We start from the raw sequence: 22,360 nt of genomic DNA on the forward strand, positions 1-22,360 counted from the left end.
AATAATTTATGAGAATGTATTCATGACCCTAGCTAGGGAATGGTTCTTAAATAAACAAAAAATATGGAAAGACTGAATTTACTATATTTTAAAACTTCCGTATGATAAACATCACAAAATAGATACGTGAATATGCTAATCCTCCATATTTTTATATAAGTTAAAAGACTCACAACCAAAACTAAAAATCTATAAAACACCTAGAAACAAGCCTATTATGAAATGTGCAAGACATTTATGAAGAAAGTTATTAAAATTTCATCCGAGAATATAAAAGACTTTAATAAAATGAGGCCTATCGTAACACTAATCAGAAACATTATATTAATTATAAAGAGGTCTATTATTCTCAAATTAATGTGTAAACAAATGCAATCCTAGTCAAAAGAACACCACAATTTTACTAGAATTTAATAAACTAATTCTTGATTCAGCTGGAACAGAAAACACCCAAGAATAAGACACTGAAGAGGGGGAGAAAGGAAAAGGAACTTGCTCATGAATGGCAAAACACAATGCAAAGCACCAAATGACAGTGTGAGGAGTGTGGTTGGTAGAACAAACACCTAGATCCACAGGTCAGAAATAGACAACTTAGCATGTGATGAGTTGAAAGCTGACATTTTAAACTGGTGGAGAAAAGAATATTTGTTGATCATTGGAATAACTGCCTTTTTGTTTTTGTTTAGGGGAGCAATCCTAAAAGATAAACAACCCACCGGAAAACTAGGCCAACATAACACAAATAGGCAACATACGGTAGAGATCTACAAATGGCCAATAAACATGGAAAGTTTGATTTTGTAAGTAATCAGGGTAATTCAAGTGAAAACAAGGTACTTTCAATCATGAGACTGGTTAAAACAAAACAAAACAATCTACCGATATTGATACCACTTACTGTTGGCAAGGGTTTGGAGAAATGGGTCCTTTTATGGAGGGTGAATTGACTCAAGCAATTCTGCTACATCCACTGACATTTAAAATCTACATCATTAATCCAACAATTCTATGCAGGCAGAGCTATACTTACAGGAATAGAAATGTCTTGCATATAATATTAAATGAAAAGTTAGTTGCAAAATAAGGATGGTATAATGCCATTAATATAAATTACATATTTAAAGCAAACTAGTTGCTATAATAGACTTCAAAAGACAGTAGCTTAAGCAAGTCAGTATTTTATTTTACTCTTAAATAATAACAGGGCAAAGGAGAGCAGTTCAAGACTGGCAGGCCAACTTCTCCTTCCTCAACACATCACTTCCATCTCTTGAGATGCCAGGTCACTACTGAAGCTCCCATTGGCCTCCCAGCCAGCAAGAAAGGGCAATGTCAAGGAGAGTGCATACCCTGCTTCTTTATTTAAAGGACCAATTGGGAAGTTTAAAACTTAGTCATATGGCCACAGTTAACTCTAAGAGAGGCTGAGAAGTAGTCTTAAGCTGACGCAGCCAGACGTCCAGGTAAAACTCAAAAATTTTATTAGGAATGGGAAAATGACATTATAGCAGCAGTCTGTGTCATGTGATTCTCTAAATGCATGGAGAATACACACCAAACATAGGGCTGTACTTAGCTGTGGAAGAGGTGCAAGATGGTGTGGGGGTGGGGAGGCAGACTATTGCTTGAACATTTTTAATGGTGATGGTATTAACATATTTAATTTTCTGACAAAATTTTAAAATCCTTTATTTGTGCTGATAAAGCATGTTAAATACATTAAATCTATCTACATTGTACAAAGCTTTTAAAGTTCTAAAAATTAGATTTTTATCTAAATGAATAAATTTCTCTGTATTGTTAAAACCATTCTACTTACTGCATTGTTCTCCAAGTCCCTCCATCCAGGAGGCACGATAACAATGTGTCAGATCTCCACACTGAGACACCACCTTCCCAAGATCATGGTATGTCAGCAGCAGAACTGAGACAAGAACTGGAACTGGAACAAGGACCACGTTGCTCCTACTGCATTATAGCTTTTGATAGTATTTGCTACTTGAAGAGAAGGCTACACCTTGTCTAGCTCAATACAGTTTATGTTTCAGACACTATAAGTATGATGCCCAAATGCTTTATATGAGTGAACAAGGTCAGCAGATCACCCTGAGGACAAGGAAGACACAATTTCCTTATAGGCTAGTGGTTATAAAAATAGAAATTAAGAGCTCCCCAGAAACAAACTACTTAGTCAAAAAGGAAGGAGTTTTGACTTCCTTCTAAGCCAAGTACTCAAGTTTAAGACTTATTGGCCTGTTTAAAAATTCTTTCTATGACTTCTAAACAATGATGGCAAAGTGACAAAAATAATGTAATCATCTTCTTCCCTTATTATATATAAACCAAACTAAAAACAAAAGAAATGAACAAGCTATAATCCAAAAAAACTAGAAAATCCTGACAGGAATCATATAGAACATCTCTAAGAAAAGGATTCTTGGCTTAAGCAAAATATTAGAACAGAGAAAGCAAAACTCATGTCCTGTCATGCAGTCCGGCAAGGCCCCCCTGCCCAGAACCCTCCTCTCTGAGTCACAGGGAGGAGCAGACAGAAGATCTGGACACATCTATCCATGTTAAGAATGAGCGAGATGTAAAGAAATAGCAGGACAGGAGGGCAGGCATACTACAGAAAAATGAGAGAGAGGAAAACAGCAGGCCAGAGAATACGAATCCAAGAAACAAACTGCACTGAGATAGCTACAGAAGACATTCCAGGAATACGATGAATTTCAGAAAACAACACTTCAAAGATGAGATGATAAAATCATCCTGAGAAGGAAACAAGAAAAACTTGGGTAAGAAAATAAACTGAGGATCAAAGCAACACCATCACAGAACCATAAACACATAAACAGTAGTGAGATACAAACAGCCTTGGCTGGAATCCAAACCACAGAAACAGGAAAGCCCGTCGCAGGGAATGCAAAGGCAGGCGCAAGACGAAGGCAACTAGAGAGAAGACAGCCTGCCAGCCTGCAGACAAGAGAGGCCTGGAGTGGTGTCACTTCATGGTAACGATGGCTGGGTCTGCTGTGGGCTGCAGTGATGTTTGTGTGCATGCACATGTGTGGTTTTTATGTACCTACTTTTGGCTTTAATTTGATTTCTTTTTTTATGATAACACACTGTGTGACTGTAGGAGGGAAAAAGATGCCCTCTGCTTAAAGGAAAGCCAGGGTAAACTGAATACCCTACAGTTTTCCACAAATACGTGTCTTATCATTTATTACCATACTATTTCATGCTTTACTAATAAAAATACTCACCAATTTACCAGTACCTTGAAAAGAGGATCTTTTCAAGAAAATTAATATAATTATCAAACAACACATAACAAACCTGACCTTTGTTATTTAAATTTACCTAAACGGTAAATTTAAATGTTTAAAGTTTATGCATCAAAATAATGCTGTTATCAGAAATTGATGAACTTATTGAATAGGTCTGACTGAATGTAAGACCTGTTTTTAGCACCAATAAAAAAAATCATTGAGATTTCTGTTCTGCAAACTTCTAACTGTGCTCCCTGACAGCATCTTTTGGGTAAAGGAACAAATGTGCTCCAAGGAGTAACTATTAGGTACCTGATTTTATAATATAATTCAGATTGCCAAAAAAAAAAAAAAAAAAAAATCCAAGTATTTTCTCCTTTAGCTAGCATTATTAAAACTTCCAACTTTCAGAGAAGAGTTTCTTCCTCCTTAAAGTTTTAATTCTGAGGTAGACGTCATGCAAACAAACATCAAGTGCAGCCAACTTCCGTTGACAAACATGATTATTAATAATAAATTAATAATCAGAAATGCCCGTTAGAAAAAGGGACTTGAAAGTTTAGGAAGCAATGTTGTTTAGCAGTATTCTGGCTTGAGTTTCCAAATTCCTTCACCACCAGAAGTTCTATGGAAAGTGCACAGATTTCTCAATAGTTCTCGGAAGACACAAGACTGCGATGCTGACAACTTGGATTCAAACTCTTGCAGTATCTCCCTAGTGCTGGCCTGGCCATCAATGTGGGCCTGGAAAGCGATGAAGTTTCTCATCTCCACCAGAAGGTCATCGTGTTCTGTGGTGGGCAGCAGGGCAGAAGCTTCCTGCAGGTGCCCGCTTTCACTTTCTAAACGCTCTGGCAGAATCAGGTGGTTTCTAGCTCTCATTTTAGCCAAGAGTGAGGAGGAAGCGAGGGCCCCGGATGAAGAGTCTGCATCTTCTGCTCTTCCACTAAAATGCTCAGGGACATTATCTTTTCCCTCCTTTTTCATGATGCCATCCTAGAAAAAGAAAACCACTATATTGAAATATTTAATTTCTAGTTTATGCCCCCACTTCCTTCCCCAAAGGCTGTGAAAGGTCACAAGACAACACATGTGCCAGGGTGGTGACGTTGACGGGGTAAGACTGAGACTCCACCTAATGAAAAGGGAAAGGAGGAGGGTCCGGTATCTAAATCTTCCCACTGTTAAGAGACCATTTCCTAAAAAAAAAAATAAAGAGGGGGCAACCAAGCCATTCCCTTAGTCACCACTCAACACGGTGGTGGACGGGAAAGCAGAGTGGAGGCTTCCAGGCAAGGTTTCAGGAAAATCTGTCTCTAGGAGGCCCAGGACCACTTTCAGTACCTGTGGGCTTTTCCTGTTCTTCCTCTCAAATGGACCCTGACCTGTACACTGCGGATAAGGAACAATATCATAGCTATACTTCTTTTTCTTCACTTTTAAGTCTTCTTACTCTTTCCTACCTTACATCTAATGCCAAGTTTCCTTAAAAAAACACAAATCTAACTCTGAAAGGGTCTCAAATCCCTACTGCTAAAAGCACAGAACATGGGAAGTCAAAAAGGTACTCGTAATCCTAAACATGTTCATATTAACTTAAAATTGGAGTCTGAAGCTCGGAGTTTTAAAATAATCCTTAATCAGAAAGACTTCTACTGAATGGTGGAGTCTGGACTAGTTTTAACCACAGTAGCACTCAAGGCAAGCAGGGCATTCTTGAACAGAGAAAGACAGGCACTCTGCTCTAGCAGCCAGTGAGTTACAGACACCAACATTCAAGGCAGTTTTCTGGACATTTATTTCAGAGGGTTGTGGTCTCTGGAGCTGGCACTTTCCCTCTAGACAAGGCAGGCTGTCCTAGCAGCGACACATCTATCCCTGTATCAACCTTCTAATGGCAAAACAGAAATGCTGCTACGGATCTTGGGTTAAAGACTTTGTCTTTAGGAAATCAGCAGGTCCTTTTAGATTCAAGTGAATGTGCATCATCAATCAGAGCATGCAACACAAATATCAGGTGTCATTACACCAGAGATAACCATTTTCTTCACATCCAGAATCAGGTGAAATTTTCACAGCATTCAATCAAGCAAATCTCACCCTGGAAAGCCAAAAGGTTATCTATATTACCTGGCACTTCTCTGTTGGAGATGTTGATGAAGGATGCTGCACAGAGAAGTTAGAATTCCTTTTCTTACCAAATCTACTCCTAAAGAAGGAAAAGAATCACAGTAGATTAAATGTTTGCTTTTGAGACCTAGAGATCAAAATACTCTTTCAACAATCAACTTCTTCCTGGAAACATTTCCATCTGCATGGTTATTCTTTCACAGCCATGCCATTTCTGCTCTATCCCCCTCAATTCTTCCACTCCACCCTCCTAGAAAGTAACTGCTGGCTGGGCACAGTGGCTCATGCCTGTAATCCCAACACTTTGGGAGGCCGAGGCAGGCAGATCACTTGAGGTCAGGAGCTTGAGACTAGCCTGGCCAACATGGTGAAATCCCTTCTCTACTAAAAATACAAAAATTAGCCTGGCATGGTGGCAGGAGCCTGTAATCCCAGCTACTCGGGAGGCGGAGAATGCAGTGGGCCGAGATCACACCACTGCACTCCAGCCTGGGCGACAGGGCAAGACTCTGTCTCTAAATAAAGAAAAAAAGGGAACTGCTGCATCTCAGAATGAGAACCACTCAGTATCTTGTTCAAAAGATGATGGGAACCATTCTCAATTCCAGGTAGGAAAATCATTCTAAAAGAGCATACTGAATAGCAAAGTAATTAATGTGTGTTGTAAATTGGCTAATTGTCTCATTAAAGTTTAATCATTATCCTGTATCTCTTACTATTTTTAACAACATCATCTCTCAAATAAAACCAATCACTTCTCCTGAAGCCACTTTGGAAAACAGGGGATGAAAGCAAGGAGGAAGGCAAAGTTATAACAGTATTTCTCCAAGTCACCCAGATTTGGCTGCTATAATCCCTCCCTGGGGATTTATTCCTGAAGAGAAATAACAATATAAGCCTCCACACCTGCCCTGATTTTATTTCTAGCCTTAGTTGTTTGGCCTCCTTGCAAGTATGGCATGCACAATCTCTTACTTTTTTCCTGCTGGTGCACCAGAAATCCCCCTGTGGCCAGTCCAGGTGGGAACACCAGACACTGCTCCCAGACACCGCTGACGAGAGAGCCTCAGTGCTTTCAAGGCATCCTGGGCCACTCGGTTGGCTTCTGCCTCCACCAGTACATAATCTGGGCTGGCTCCATCCACGATGGCATCGTGCTTCATGACACTGTGCACGCCAACTAGCAAGAAAAGAAATACCAAAGTGATATTTCACTTTGTATGCAAGAAAGACACTTTTCTCCTCTGTATAAGTACAGTACTGTAGTAGACAAAAAACAAAGTGATAGTACACTTAGAAAACCCTAGAGAATCAATGATAAAAAATAGTAAGATAATTCAGGCAACATAAAAAAATATAAAATTCACACACTGAAAGCTATAACATTCCTATTTACAAACAATAGCCAGCTAAAAATATAATGATGGGAAAATTCTATTTACAGTAACAGAAAAGACAAAACACTTAGGAATAAACCCAGGCAATGTGTAAAGCCTATATGGAGAAGACATGAAAACACTCCTGGGAAGATGGACTATCAGACTTAAACAAACAGAAAGACATCCCTTGCATTTGAGTAGAATGACTCAATAACCATTTTCCCTGAGTTAATTTATATGTTTAATGTAATCTCAATAAAAATGTCAAGCTTTCTTATGAAGCTAGACAAACTGACACTAAAGTTCATACAGAACAATAAACCTTCACGAATAGATCAGAAAACACGGAAAAGGCAAAGTGACACCCTATTGGACAATAAAACACGCTCCAGTCACAACAGTTTGGTGCTGAGGAAGGATGAGACACAACAGGAGATTGACCAGAAACTAGAAATAGATTGAACTGCATTTGGAAATGTACTACATGATAAAGGCATCTCTAATCACTGAGAAAAACATATTTGAAATAAATGATGCTACAAACGTTGGGGCACAAACGTTGGGGCATTTTATCTTTGAACCAAGATAAAATCCACACCTCATACTCCAAATGGATCAGAAATCTGAATGTAAAAAGCAAAACCATACAAGTAGTACAAGAAAACATGGCGAATTATCATATGATCTATATGTAGAAAAGGCTTAGAACTACAACTCCAATTAATAAAAGACTGACAAGATTTTTTTCCAAACAAATATATATTGTTTATAAATTATACAGATATTAGTATACAAATATGTTCTATGCCTGCTAAACTTAAATAAAATTTTAAATATGAATAGATAAAATTAATATGGATATAATATTCTTTTTCAATGGTGTCTTGAGCACCTAAATTTAGAGACTGATGGTTGAACACTATCATCATCTAAGAGCAGTAGCTCTTTTTTATTTTTATTTTTTATTATTATACTTTAGGTTTTAGGGTACATGTGCACAATGTGCAGGTTTGTTACATATGTATCCATGTGCCGTGTTGGTTTGCTGCACCCATTAACTCGTCATTTAGCAATAGGTATATCTCCTAATGCTGTCCCTCCCCACTCCCCCCAACCCACAACAGTCCCTGGAGTGTGATGTTCCCCTTCCTGTGTCCATGAGTTCTCATTGTTCAATTCCCACCTATGAGTGAGAATTAGCAACTTTAGCAAAGTCTCACGATACAAAATCAATGTACAAAAATCACAAGCATTCTTGTACACCAATCACAGACAAACAGACAGCCAAATCATGAGTGAACTCCCATTCACAACTGCTTCAAAGAGAATAAAATAGGAATCCAACTTACAAGGGATGTGAAGGACCTCTTCAAGGAGAACTATAAACCACTGCTCAATGAAATCAAAGAGGATACAAACAAATGGAAGAACATTCCATGCTCATGGGTTGGAAGAATTGATATCGTGAAAATGGCCATACTGCCCAAGGTAATTTATAGATTCAATGCCATCCCCATCAAGCTACCAATGACTTTCTTCACAGAATTGGAAAAAACTACTTCAAAGTTCATATGGAACCAAAAAAGAGCCTGCATCGCCAAGTCAATCCTAAGCCAAAAGAACAAAGCTGGAGGCATCACGCTACCTGACTTCAAACTATACTACAAGCTACAGTAACCAAAACAGCATGGTACTGGTACCACAACAGAGATATAGACCAATGGAACAGAACAGAGCCCTCAGAAATAATGCCACATATCTACAACTATCTGATCTTTGACAAACCTAACAAAAACAAGAAATGGGGAAAGGATTCCCTATTTAATAAATGGTGCTGGGAAAACTGGCTAGCCACATGTAGAAAGCTGAAACTGGATATTAATTCAAGATGGATTAAAGACTTACATGTTAGACCTAAAACCATAAAAACCCTAGAAGAAAGCCTAGGCAATACCATTCAGGACATAAGCGTGGGTAAGGACTTCATGTCTAAAACACCAAAAGCAATGGCAACAAAAGCCAAAATTGACAAATGGGATCTAATTAAACTAAAGAGCTTCTGCACAGCAAAAGAAACTACCATCAGAGTGAACAGGCAACCTACAGAATGGGAGAAAATTTTTGCAACCTACTCATCTGACAAAGGGCTAATATCCAGAATCTACAATGAACTCAAATTTACAAGAAAAAAACAAGTTGTTTTTTTTTTTTTTAAAAAAACCTGTTTCACAGGAAAAAAAAATCATAATAAAGGACAACCAATGAGGAAATACTTGTAACATATATGAAAAATGAAAAGCTAACATCCCTAATATATAAAGAACTCTTTAAAACCAAGGGGAAAAAGGGACCAAAAACCTGATTTAGAAAATGGACAAAAGACATGAACAGACAAGTTCACAGAAAGAAAAAATTTTTAAATATAAATGGTCCTATAAAAGTTCAATTTCACTCAAAGAAAATAACTGGAAATTAAAACTTCAGATATCCTTTCTCACCTATTGGATTGGGAAAAATTAAAAGTGTAACACCACACTCTTGACAAGGCTCTGGGCAACAACTGCTGGTGACAATTCAAATTGATCTAAACCTTACAAAAGGGAGTTGGGTATTATTCAAACAAATGAATAAACAAAACAACCTTACATATGTGTTTACCTTTTGATCTAGCAATTCCTCTTGTATAAGCACAGGATTTAGTGCAGCACTGTGGCTGAAAGAAGGTACAAACAATCTAAATCCTCATATGTGGATAAACTGTGGTACAGGTTGAATATCTCTTATCCAAAATTCTTGGGACCAGAAGTGTTTCAGATTTTGCCTTTTTCAGATTTTGGAATAATTGCATACACCTAATGAGACATCTTGGGGATAGGCCCCAAGTCTAAACACAAAATGTATATATTTTTAACATACACCTTACACACATAGCCTGAAGGTAATTTTAATATAATACGTTTATCAATTTTGTGCAGGAAACAAAGTGTTAATTGTGTTTTGACTGTTACCCATCACATGAAGTCAGGTGTGGAATTTTCCACATCTGGCATCATGTCAGTGCATAAAAAGTTTTGGATTTTAAAGCATTTTAGATTTCGGGTTTTGGGTCAACATAGCAGAGCACTCTAGCAATAAAAATTGCTAAAGGAGGAGGAATAGCTCTCTGTTAACTAATACTGGAGTGGCTGTCAGGATATATGAAGTTTTTTTAAAAAAAGGAACAGAAGATAATATAGTGTACAACCTTTTATGTAAGAGAATAAGGTAATATAAAATTATACATGTGCCTGCTTATTTTTACAAAAGAAAATGATATCGTTCAGCTGTGTCCCCACCCAAATCTCATCTTGAATTGTAACTCCCACAATTCCCACATGACATGGGAGGAACCCAGTGGGAGGTGATTAATTATGAAGACACGAGTCTTTCCTACACTGTTCTCATGAGTGAATGAGTTTCATTAGATCTCATGGTTTTAAAAATGAGTTTCCCTGCACAAGCTCTCTTTGCCTGCTGCCATCCATGTAAGATGTGACTTGCTCCTCCTTGCCTTCTGACATGACTGTGAGGCCTCCACAGCCACATAGAACTGTAAGTTGATTAAACCTCTTTCTTTTGTGAATTGCCCAGTCTTGGGTAATGTCTTTATCAGCAGCATAAAAATGCACTAATAAAGTTAATTGGTACCAGTGGGGAGGTGTGCTCCTGAAAAGATACCCCAGAATGTATCTTTGGATACATTTTGGAAGCAACTTTGGAACTGGGTAACAGGTAGAGATGGGAACAGTTTGGAGGGCTCAGAAGACAGGAAAATGTGGGAAGGTTTGGAACTTCCTAGAGACTTGTTGAATAGCTTTGACAAAAATGTTGATAGTGATATGAACAGTAAGGTCCAGACGAGGTGGTCTCAGATGGAGATGAGGAACTTGTTGGGAACTAGAGCAAAGGTGATTCTTGTTATGTTTTAGCAAAGAGACTGGCAGCATTTTGCCCCTGCCCTAGAGATTTGTGGAAGTTTGAACTTGAGAGAGATGATTTAGGATATGTGGCGGAAGAAATTTCTAAGCAGCAAAGCACTCAACAGGTGACATGGGTGTTGTTAAAGACATTCAGTTTTATAAGGGAAGCAGTGCATAAAAGTTTGGACAATTTGCAGTCTTACAATGTGATAGGAAAGAAAATCCCATTTTCTCAAGAGAAATTCAAGCTGGCTACAGAAATTTGCATAAGTAACAAGGAGCTCAATGTTAATCCCCAAGACAATGGGGAAAATGTCTGCAGGGCATGTCAGAGACCTTCATGGCAGCCCCTCCCATCACAGGCCCAGAGGCCCAGGAGGAAAAAGTGGTTTCATGGGCCTGGCCCATGGTCCCCATGCTGTGTGCAGCCTGGGGACTTGGTGTACTGCGTCCCAGCCACTCCAGCTGTGGCTGAAAGGGGCCAACGAAGAGCTCAGGCTGTGGCTTCAGATGGTGCAAGCCCCAAGCCTTGGCAGCTTCCACATGGTGTTGAGCCTGAGGGTGCACAGAAGTCAATAACTGAGGTTTGGGAACCTCCGCCTAGATTTCAAAAGATGTATGGAAACTCCTAGATGCCCAGGCAGAAGTTTGCTGCAGGGGCAAGGTTCTCATGGAGAATCTCTGCTAGGGCAATGCAGAAGGAAAATGTGGGGTTGGAGCCGCCACACAGAGTCCCTACTGGGGCACCACCTAGTGGAGCTATGAGAAGAGGGCCACGGTCCTCCAGACCCCAGAACAGTAGATCCACTGACAGCTTGCATCATGCACCTGGAAAGGCTGCAGACACTCAATGCCACCCATGAAAGCAGCCAGGAGGGAGCTATACCCTGCAAAGCCAAAGGGGCAGAGCTGCCCAAGACCATGGGAACCCACCTCTTGCATCAGCATGACCTGGATGCGAGACATGGAGTCAAAGGAGATAATTTTGGAGCTTTAACATTTGACTGCCCTGCTGGACTTCGGACTTGTGTGGGGCCTGTAGCCCCTTTGTTTTGGTCAATTTCTCCCATTTGGAATGGCTGTACTTACCCAATGCCTGTAACCCTAATGTATCTAGGAAGTAACTAACTTGCTTTTGATTTTACAGGCTCATAGGCAGAAGAGACTTGCCTTGTCTTGGATGAGACTTTGGACTGTGGACTTCTGAGTTAATGCTGAAATGAGTTGAGACTTTGAGGGACTGTTGGGAAGGCATGATTGGTTTTAAAATGTGAAGATGTGAGATTTGGGAGGGGCCAGAGGTGGAACGATATGGTTTGGCTATGTCCCAGCCAAATCTCATCTTGAATTGTAACTCCCACAATTCCCACGTCATGGGAGGAATCCGGTGGGAGGTGACTGAATTATGGGGTTGGGTCTTTCCTGTGCTGTTCTTATACTAGTGAATGAGTCTCATGAGATCTGATGGTTTTAAAAATGGGAATTTCTCTGCACAAGCTCTTTGCCTGCTGCCATCCTTGAAAGATGTTACTTGCTCCTCCTTGCATGATTGTAAAGCCTCCCCCGTCATGTGGAATTGTAAGTCAATTAAACCTCTTTCTTTTGTAAATTGCCCAGTCTCTGGTATGTCTTTATCAGCAGTGTGAAAACAGACTAATACAGAAACACATGAAGGAAATGCCAGAAACTCATGAGACTGGTAAGGGAAGGAACGGGTGGGGACAGGGTGAGGGATGACACTACTCTGGTATTCCTTTTTGCATATTTTGTCTTTTGTTACTATGTTAATGTGTTACTACTCAGAAGATAACATAGAGTCAACGAGGATGGGAGGAAATCCTAAAGTGGAATACAAACAAATAAATTAACCTAACTGTATTTTAAATTGATAGCACACACTGAAAATACAATGAAGGGTGAGAAAAAAGAACTAAGTTATTTTTAACCCAAGTAGTGTTTTGACCAAAAACTTAGACTAAAGACAAAAAGAAATAAAAACAAATATTGAACTCTAGTTAGTATAAATAAAAACAAATATTGAATTCTAGTTAGTATAACTGTTTTTTGCCATAGTTCAGGTTAGAAATTCTAAAAAGCTACCATGTATCCTAGGATTGACGAGTAACTCAGTACATTGTAAATGAAGGTCTTGAAGAAGGAAGCTACAAACATGGAAAGAGCCCTAGGGTGCTGAAATGAAATTGGAGATAACAGTATTCCCTCATCTTATTTTGCTTTTTGGAGCTTATTAGAGTATAACTGATATGCAATAACTGCTGAAGTACAGTATTTGGTAAGTTGTGACATTATGTACATACCACGAAACTATCACTACAATCAAGACAATGAACATAGCCGTCACCTGCAAAACTCATGTCCCTTTGTAATCACACCCTCAAATACCCCATGCTGAGACAACCAATCCACTTTCTCTCATGCCTGTGTGTTTTCTAGAATTTTATGCAAATGGCATCAGAGTATGTACTAATCTTACTAGTCCGAAAGTCATCCATGCTGTAGCATGTATCAATACTCTATTTCCTTTTATTGTTGATTAGTATGTATATATATATATATATATATATATATATATTTTTTTTTTTTTTTTTTTTTGAGATGGAGTCTCGCTCTGTCGCCCAGGCTGGAGTGCAGTGGCACAATCTCGGCTCACTGCAAGATCCACCCCCTGGGTTCATGCCATTCTCCTGCCTCAGCATCTCTGAGTAGCTGGGACTACAGGCGCCCGCCACCACGCCTGGCTAATTTTTTGTATTTTTACTAGAGACGGGGTTTCACCGTGGTCTCGATCTCCTGACCTCGTGATCCGCCCGCCTCGGCCTCCCAAAGTGCTGGGATTACAAGCATGAGACACCGCGCCCAGCCAAGTATATATATTTTTTGAGACAGAGTCTCGCTCTGTCACCCAGGCAGGAGTACAATGGTGTGATCTCAGCTCACTGCAACCTCCACCTCCCGGGTTCAAGCGATTCTCCCGCTCAGCCTCCCAAGTAGCTGGGATTCCAGACACCCACCATCATGCCTGACTAATTTTTGTATTTTTGTAGAGACAGAGTTTCACCATGTTGTCCAAGTTGGTCTCGAACTCCTGACCTCAGGTGATTCACCCACCTCGGCCTCCCAAACTGCTGGGATTACAGGTGTGAGCCACCAAGCCCGGCCTGTCGATTAGTATTTGATCATATGGACATGCCATGGTTAGTTTAACTATTTACTTGCTGATGGACATTTGATTTCTACATTTTTGGCTATTACTAATAAAGCTGCTATGAATATTTATGTACAAGCCTTTGTATGGACATATTTTTCCATTTCTCTTGGGTAAATACACACCCAGGACTGAAAAGACTATATCATAAGGAAGGTGCATGCCTAATTTTTAAGAAACTGCCAAACTGTTTTCCAAAGTGATTGTGCCATTTTACATTCCCACCAGGTGTGTATGAGAGACCCAACTGCTTCACATCTTTACCAACACTTAGTATGGTCAGTCTTCTTTCATTTTAGCCATTCTAGAGGGTGTGTAGTGGTGTCTCATTATGGTTCTAATTGGCATTTCCCTAATAACTAATAATATTAACAAGTTTCATATATTTATTTGCCATCTACATATCTTTCTTGGTGAAGTCTGTTCAAATTATTTGTCCATTTTAAAAATTGGGTTATACATTTTATTTATTTATTTTTTGACATGGGGTCTCGCTCTGCTGCCCAGGCTGGAGTGCAGTGGGATGATACCAGCTCACCACAGCCTCAACCTCCCAGGCTCAAGCAATCCTCCCAGCTCAGCCTCGCAAGTAGCTGGGACCACAGGTGTATGCTACCGCACCTGGCTAATTTTTTATTTTTTGTAGAGATGGGATCTCACCATCTTGCCCAGGCTGGTCTTGAACTCCTAGGCTCAAGCAATCAACCCACCTCAGCCTCTCAAAGCGCTGGGATTACAGGCTGAGCCACCACACCCAGCCAATAATTTTTGATTGGGTTCCAGACGTTGTGAATTCCATCTTGTTGGATGTTGGGTATTTGTATATTCCTGTAAACATTCAGGTAGGGTTGAAGCAGTGCTCACTCTAAGGCTGATCATTCCCTACTACAGAGGCAAGACCCCCTACTCTGTATTATACCCAATGCCCCATGAAATATTTTTCCAGTCTTAGCTGGGGGGAACAGGCACTATCCCTGGCCATGGGTGAGCACCAGAGCACCAGACATGTTTCCTCTAATTCAAAAAGTTAAAGAGGAAAGGCCTTTTAACTGACCTCAAGTAATTTTCTTGCACAATGTGCTGGTCAGTATTCAGCTGAGTGCCAGTGGAGACTCTGCAGACCTGTGGGGTTCTCTCCCTGTGCAGAGCTGTCTCCTCTATCATCTTTTGCATGTGAATGCCAGCCACCCTGTCCTCCCCTGATGCTCAGCTCTGTCTTTTCAACAGAGGGTCTACCTGGGACTCCCATCTGGGTTCTCCCTCTTTCTGTTACAGCACGAAAATTCTCTCAAGGCAGTAGGGCAGGGCAACTGGAGAGCTCAGTTCATTTGTTTCCCATCTCTCAAGAGATTACTGCCCTTTGGTGTCAGAAAACCACTGCTTCACATGTTTTGTCATTGTTTTCATTGTTTCACATGGAAGGGTAAACGTTAATCTGCCTTTGCTAGAAGCCAAACTCATGGTTTTTACAGACATAGAGATAGGTGTATCTGCGCAATTTCTTGTGCATATATATGCTCGTATGTATGTGTATATGTATGTACACAACAAACACATACACACACATACATACATCTATTTCCTGATACTATTGGCTATGAAAGCAATGACATAATAGCAGCAATGAACACTCTGAGAACCCGGATCCTAGTTCCTAAATACCATTCTCTAGGGCTCCTTGAAGAAATGGCTGATTCCAGGGCTGGCATAGAATACAAATTGAGCTCAGCATACATTAGTATGCCAAGAAGAAAGGAGGTGCTCAAAGAATGATGGGGACATACCAGAGGGACAAAGGAGCCAGCTTGAAGGAGCTCCCATCCACGAGGCAAATCTAAGACAACACGAGCATCATTAATACCCCTACTAATGGATTACAGTCATGGAAAAAAAGAATCCATTAGTCCATACTGATCTAAAAATAAATTAATAAATAAATAAAAGAGAAGGAAAACCTTCCTTATAGTAGAATGTTAATCACCATTTGGCAACCACTGTAGTAATAACTGACTGAGGAAAGAATCATCAATGGATATTAAAACTAACGGATAAAAGTTTGATGAGAAACAGGATATTTATACAGTCTCAAAGCATATTCTTTGAAAGCACAAATTAATTACAAAGGGAAAAATATTAACCTTAGCATTGAGAAACCTGGCAGACTCCACCTTAACCAAGTGATCTTAAAAACCAACTCGTAATAGCTCAAACCAACATGTGTCTCCTGATAGATGCACTGAGTAAGATATGGTATCACACACAGGGGGTGGAGCCAAGATGGCCGAATAGGAACAGCTCCGGTCTCCAGCTCCCAGCCTGAGCGACACAGAAGACGGGTGATTTCTGCATTTCTGTTTGAGGTACCAGTTTCATCTCACTAGGGAGTGCCAGTGGGTGCAGGACAGTTGGTGAAGCGCACTGTGCACGAGCCGAAGCAGGGCGAGGCATTGCCTCACTCGGGAAGCGCAAGGGGTCAGGGAGTTCCCTTTCCTAGTCAAGGAAAGGGGTAACAGACGGCACCTGGAATATCGGGTCAGTCCCACCCTAATACTGCGCTTTTCCAACGGGCCTGGAAAATGGCACACTAGGAGATTGTGTCCCGCATCTGGCTCAGAGGGTCCTATGCCCACGGAGTCTCGCTGATTGCTAGCACAGCAGTCTGAGATCAAGCTGCAAGGTGGCAGCAAGGCTGGGGGAGGGGCGCCCGCCATTGCCCAGGCTTGCTTAGGTAAACAAAGCAGCCAGGAAGCTCGAACTGGGTGGAGCCCACCACAGCTCAAGGAGGCCTGTCTGCCTCTGTAGGCTCCACCTCTGGGGGCAGGGCACAGACAAAAAGTCAGCAGGAACCTCCACAGACTTAAATGTCCCTGTCTGACTGACAGCTTTGAAGAGAGTAGTGGTTCTCCCAGCATGCAGCTGGAGATATGAGAACGGACAGACTGCCTCCTGAAGTGGGTTCCTCACCCCTGAGCAGCCTAACTGGGAGGCACCCCCCCAGTAGGGATAGACTGACACCTCACTCGGCCAGGTACTCCTCTGAGACAAAACTTCCAGAGGAACTATCAGACAGCTGAATTTGTGGTCTCACGAAAATCCGCTGTTCTGCAGCCACCACTGCTGACACCCAGCCAAACAGGGTCTGGAGTGGACCTCTAGTAAACTCCAACAGACCTGCAGCTGAGGGTCCTGTCTGGTAGAAGGAAAACTAACAAACAGAAAGGACATCCACACCAAAAACCCATCTGTACATCACCATCATCAAAGACCAAAAGTAGATAAAACCACAAAGATGGGGAAAAAACAGAGCAGAAAAACTGGAAACTCTAAAAAGCAGAGCACCTCTCCTCCTCCAAAGGAATGCAGTTCCTCACCAGCAATGGAACAAAGCTGGATGGAGGATGACTTTGACGAGTTGAGAGAAGAAGGCTTCAGACGATCAAACTACTCTGAGCTACGGGAGGAAATTCAAAACAATAGCAAAGAAGTTAAAAATTCCGAAAAAAAATTAGAATAATGGATAACTAGGATAACCAATGGAGAGAAGGGCTTAAAGGAGTTGATGGAGCTGAAAGCCAAGTTTCGAGAACTACGCGAAGATTGCAGAAGCCTCAGTAGCAGATGCGATCAACTGGAAGAAAGGGTATCGCTGATGGAAGATGAAATGAATGAAATGAAGCGAGAAGGGAAGTTTAGAGAAAAAAGAATAAAAAGAAATGAACAAAGCCTCCAACAAATTTGGGACTATGTGAAAAGACCAAACCTACGTCTGATTGGTGTACCTGAAAATGACGGGGAGAATGCAACCAAGTTGGAAAACACTCTGCAAGATATCATCCAGGAGAACTTCCCCAATCTAGCAAGGCAGGCCAACATTCAGATTCAGGAAATACAGAGAACGCCACAAAGATACTCCTCGAGAAGAGCAACTCCAAGACACATAATTGTCAGATTCACCAAAGTTGAAATGAAGGAAAAAATGTTAAGGGCAGCCAGAGAGAAAGGTCGGGTTACCCACAAAGGGAAGCCCATCAGACTAACAGCTGATCTCTCGGCAGAAACTCTACAAGCCAGAAGAGAGTGGGGGCCGATATTCAACATTCTGAAAGAAAAGAATTTTCAACCCAGAATTTCATATCTGGCCAAACTAAGCTTCATAAGTGAAGGAGAAATAAAATACTTTACAGACAAGCAAACGCTGAGTGATTTTGTCACCACCAGGCCTGCCCTAAAAGAGCTCCTGAAGGAAGCACTAAACATGGAAAGGAACAACCGGTACCAGCCACTGCAAAAACATGCCAAATTGTAAAGACCATTGAGGCTAGGAAGAAACTGCATCAACTAACGAGCAAAATAACCAACTAACATCATAATGACAGGATCAGATTCACACATAACAATATTAACGTTAAATGTAAATGGGCTAAATGCTCCAATTAAAAGACACAGACTGGCAAACTGGATAAGGAGTCAGGACCCATCAGTGTGCTGTATTCAGGAAACCCATCTCACGTGCAGAGACACACATAGACTCAGAATAAAGGGATGGAGGAAGATCTATCAAGCAAATGGAAAACAAAAAAAGGCAGGCGTTGCAATCCTAGTCTCTGATAAAATAGACTTTAAACCAACAAAGATCAAAAGAGACAAAGAAGGCCATTACATAATGGTAAAGGGATCAATTCAACAAGAAGAGCTAACTATCCTAAATATATATGCACCCAACACAGGAGCACCCAGATTCATAAAGCAAGTCCTGAGTGACCTACAAAGGGAGTTAAACTCCCACACAATAATAATGGGAGATTTTAACACCCCACTGTCAACATCAGACAGATCAACGAGACAGAAAGTTAACAAGGATATCCAGGAATTGAACTCAGCTCTACACAAAGTGGACCTAACAGACATCTACAGAACTCTCCACCTCAAATCAACAGAATATACATTTTTTTCAGCACCACACCACACCTATTCCAAAATTGACCACATAGTTGGAAGTAAAGCTCTCCTCAGCAAATGTAAAAGAACAGAAATTATAACAAACTGTCTCTCAGACCACAGTGCAATCAAACTAGAACTCAGGATTAAGAAACTCACTCAAAACCACTCAACTACATGGAAACTGAACAACCTGCTCCTGAATGACTACTGGGTACATAATGAAATGAAGGCAGAAATAAAGATGTTCTTTGAAACCAACGAGAATAAAGACACAACATACCAGAATCTCTGGGACATGTTCAAAGCAGTGTGTAGAGGGAAATTTATAGCACTAAATGCCCACAAGAGAAAGCAGGAAAGATCCAAAATTGACACCCTAACATCACAATTAAAAGAACTAGAAAAGCAAGAGCAAACACATTCAAAAGCTAGCAGAAGGCAAGAAATAACTAAAATCAGAGCAAAACTGAAGGAAATAGAGACACAAAAAACCCTTCAAAAAATTAATGAATCCAGGAGCTGGTTTTTTGAAAAGATCAACAAAATTGATAGACCGCTAGCAAGACTAATAAAGAAGAAAAGAGAGAAGAATGAAATAGATGCAATAAAAAATGAAAAAGGGGATATCACCACCGATCCCACAGAAATACAATCTACTATCAGAGAATACTACAAACACCTCTATGCAAATAAACTAGAAAATCTAGAAGAAATGGATAAATTCCTCGACAAATACACCCTCCCAAGACTAAATCAGGAAGAAGTTGAATCTCTGAATAGACCAATAACAGGTTCTGAAATTGTGGCAATAATCAATAGCTTACCAACCAAAAAGAGTCCAGGACCTGATGGATTCACAGCCGAATTCTACCAGAGGTACAAGGAGGAACTGGTACCATTCCTTCTGAAACTATTCCAATTGATAGAAAAAGAGGGAATCCTCCCTAACACATTTTATGAAGCCAGCATCGTCCTGATACCAAAGCCTGGCAGAGACATAACCAAAAAAGAGAATTTCAGACCAATATCCTTGATGAACATTGATGCAAAAATCCTCAATAAAATACTGGCAAACTGAATCCAGCAGCACATCAAAAAGCTTATCCACCATGATCAAGTGGGCTTCATCCCTGGGATGCAAGGCTGGTTCAACATACGCAAATCAATAAATGTAATCCAGCATATAAACAGAACCAAAGACAAAAACCACATGATTATCTCAATAGATGCAGAAAAGGCCTTTGACAAAATTCAACAACCCTTCATGCTAAAAACTCTCAATAAATTAGGTATTGATGGGACGTATCTCAAAATAATAAGAGCTATCTATGACAAACCCACAGCCAGTATCATACTGAATGGGCAAAAACTGGAAGCATTCCCTCTGAAAACTGGCACAAGACAGGGATGCCCTCTCTCACCACTCCTATTCAACATAGTGCTGGAAGTTCTGGCCAGAGCAATTAGGCAGGAGAAGGAAATAAAAGGGTATTCAATTAGGAAAAGAGGAAGTCAAATTGTCCCTGTTTGCAGATGACATGATTGTATATCTAGAAAACCCCATTGTCTCAGCCCAAAATCTCCTTAAGCTGATTAGCAACTTCAGCAAAGTCTCAGGATACAAAATCAATGTACAAAAATCACAGGCATTCTTGTACACCAATCATAGACAAACAGACAGCCAAATCATGAGTGAACTCCCATTCACAATTGCTTCAAAGAGAATAAAATACCTAGGAATCCAACTTACAAGGGATGTGAAGGACCTCTTCAAGGAGAACTACAAACCACTGCTCAATGAAATCAAAGAGGATACAAACAAATGGAAGAACATTCCATGCTCATGGGTTGGAAGAATCAATATTGTGAAAATGGCCATACTGCCCAAGGTAATTTATAGATTCAATGCCATCCCCATCAAGCTACCAATGACTTTCTTCACAGAATTGGAAAAAACTACTTTAAAGTTCATATGGAACCAAAAAAGAGCCCGCATCGCCAAGTCAATCCTAAGCCAAAAGAACAAAGCTGGAGGCATCACGCTACCTGACTTCAAACTATACTACAAGGCTACAGTAACCAAAACAGCATGGTACTGGTACCACAACAGAGACATAGATCAATGGAACAGAACAGAGCCCTCAGAAATGATGCCGCATAGCTACAACTATCTGATCTTTGACAAACCTGACAAAAACAAGAAATGGGGAAAGGATTCCCTATTTAATAAATGGTGCTGGGAAAACTGGCTAGCCATATGGAGAAAGCTGAAACTGGATCCCTTCCTTACACCTTATACAAAAATTAATTCAAGATGGATTAAAGACTTACATGTTAGACCTAAAACCATTAAAATCCTATAAGAAAACCTAGGCAATACCATTTAGGACATAGGCATGGGCAAGGACTTCATGTCTAAAACACCAAAAGCAATGGCAACAAAAGCCAAAATCGACAAATGGGATCTCATTAAACTAAAGAGCTTCTGCACAGCAAAAGAAACTACCATCAGAGTGAACAGGCAACCTACAGAATGGGAGAAAATTTTTGCAACCTACTCATCTGACAAAGGGCTAATATCCAGAATTTACAATGAACTCAAACAAATTTACAAGAAAAAAACAAACAACCCCATCAAAAAGTGGGCAAAGGACATGAACAGACACTTCTCAAAAGAAGACATTTATGCAGCCAAAAAACACATGAAGAAATGCTCATCATCACTGGCCATCAGAGAAATGCAAATCAAAACCACAGTGAGATACCATCTCACACCAGTTAGAATGACCATCATTAAAAAATCAGGAAACAACAGGTGCTGGAGAGGATATGGAGAAATAGGAACACTTTTACACTGTTGGTGGGACTGTAAACTAGTTCAACCATTGTGGAAGTCAGTGTGGTGATTCCTCAGGGATCTAGAACTAGAAATACCATTTGACCCAGCCATCCCATTACTGGGTATATACCCAAAGGACTATAAATCATGCTGCTATAAAGACACATGCACACGTATGTTTATTGCGGCACTATTCACAATAGCAAAGACTTGGAACCAACCCAAATGTCCAACAACGATAGACTGGATTAAGAAAATGTGGCACATATACACCATGGAATACTATGCAGCCATAAAAAATGATGAGTTCATGTCCTTTGTAGGGACATGGATGAAACTGGAAAACATCATTCTCAGTAAACTATCGCAAGGATAAAAAACCAAACACCGCATGTTCTCACTCATAGGTGGGAATTGAACAATGAGAACTCATGGACACAGGAAGGGGAACATCACGCTCCAGGGACTGTTGTGGGGTTGGGGGAGGGGGGAGGGACAGCATTAGGAGATATACCTAATGCTAAATGACAAGTTAATGGGTGCAGGAAATCAACATGGCACATGGATACATATGTAACAAACCTGCACATTGTGCACATGTACCCTAA

General features: G+C 40.5%; 1 protein-coding gene across 2 annotated transcripts in view; it reads right to left on the bottom strand.

Annotated features, from left to right (window-relative positions):
* Positions 1–1,628: 1,628 nt before the first annotated feature.
* LOC116460897 (DNA excision repair protein ERCC-6) overlaps positions 1,629–22,360 on the bottom strand; it is a 91,589-nt gene continuing 70,857 nt past the window's right edge. For both annotated transcript variants that reach the window (XM_032142213.2, XM_032142221.2), the window contains exons 19-21: positions 6,384–6,588; positions 5,409–5,487; positions 1,629–4,274 (exon numbers count right to left, since the gene is read on the bottom strand). In XM_032142213.2, the coding sequence (XP_031998104.1) occupies positions 3,855–4,274; positions 5,409–5,487; positions 6,384–6,588 (704 nt within the window). In that variant the 3' untranslated portion in view covers positions 1,629–3,854. The remainder of the gene's footprint in view (positions 4,275–5,408; positions 5,488–6,383; positions 6,589–22,360) is intronic.

This window comes from Hylobates moloch, unplaced genomic scaffold (genome assembly GCF_009828535.3).
Source record: "Hylobates moloch isolate HMO894 unplaced genomic scaffold, HMol_V3 SCAFFOLD_3, whole genome shotgun sequence".
Taxonomy (NCBI): Eukaryota; Metazoa; Chordata; class Mammalia; order Primates; family Hylobatidae; genus Hylobates; species Hylobates moloch.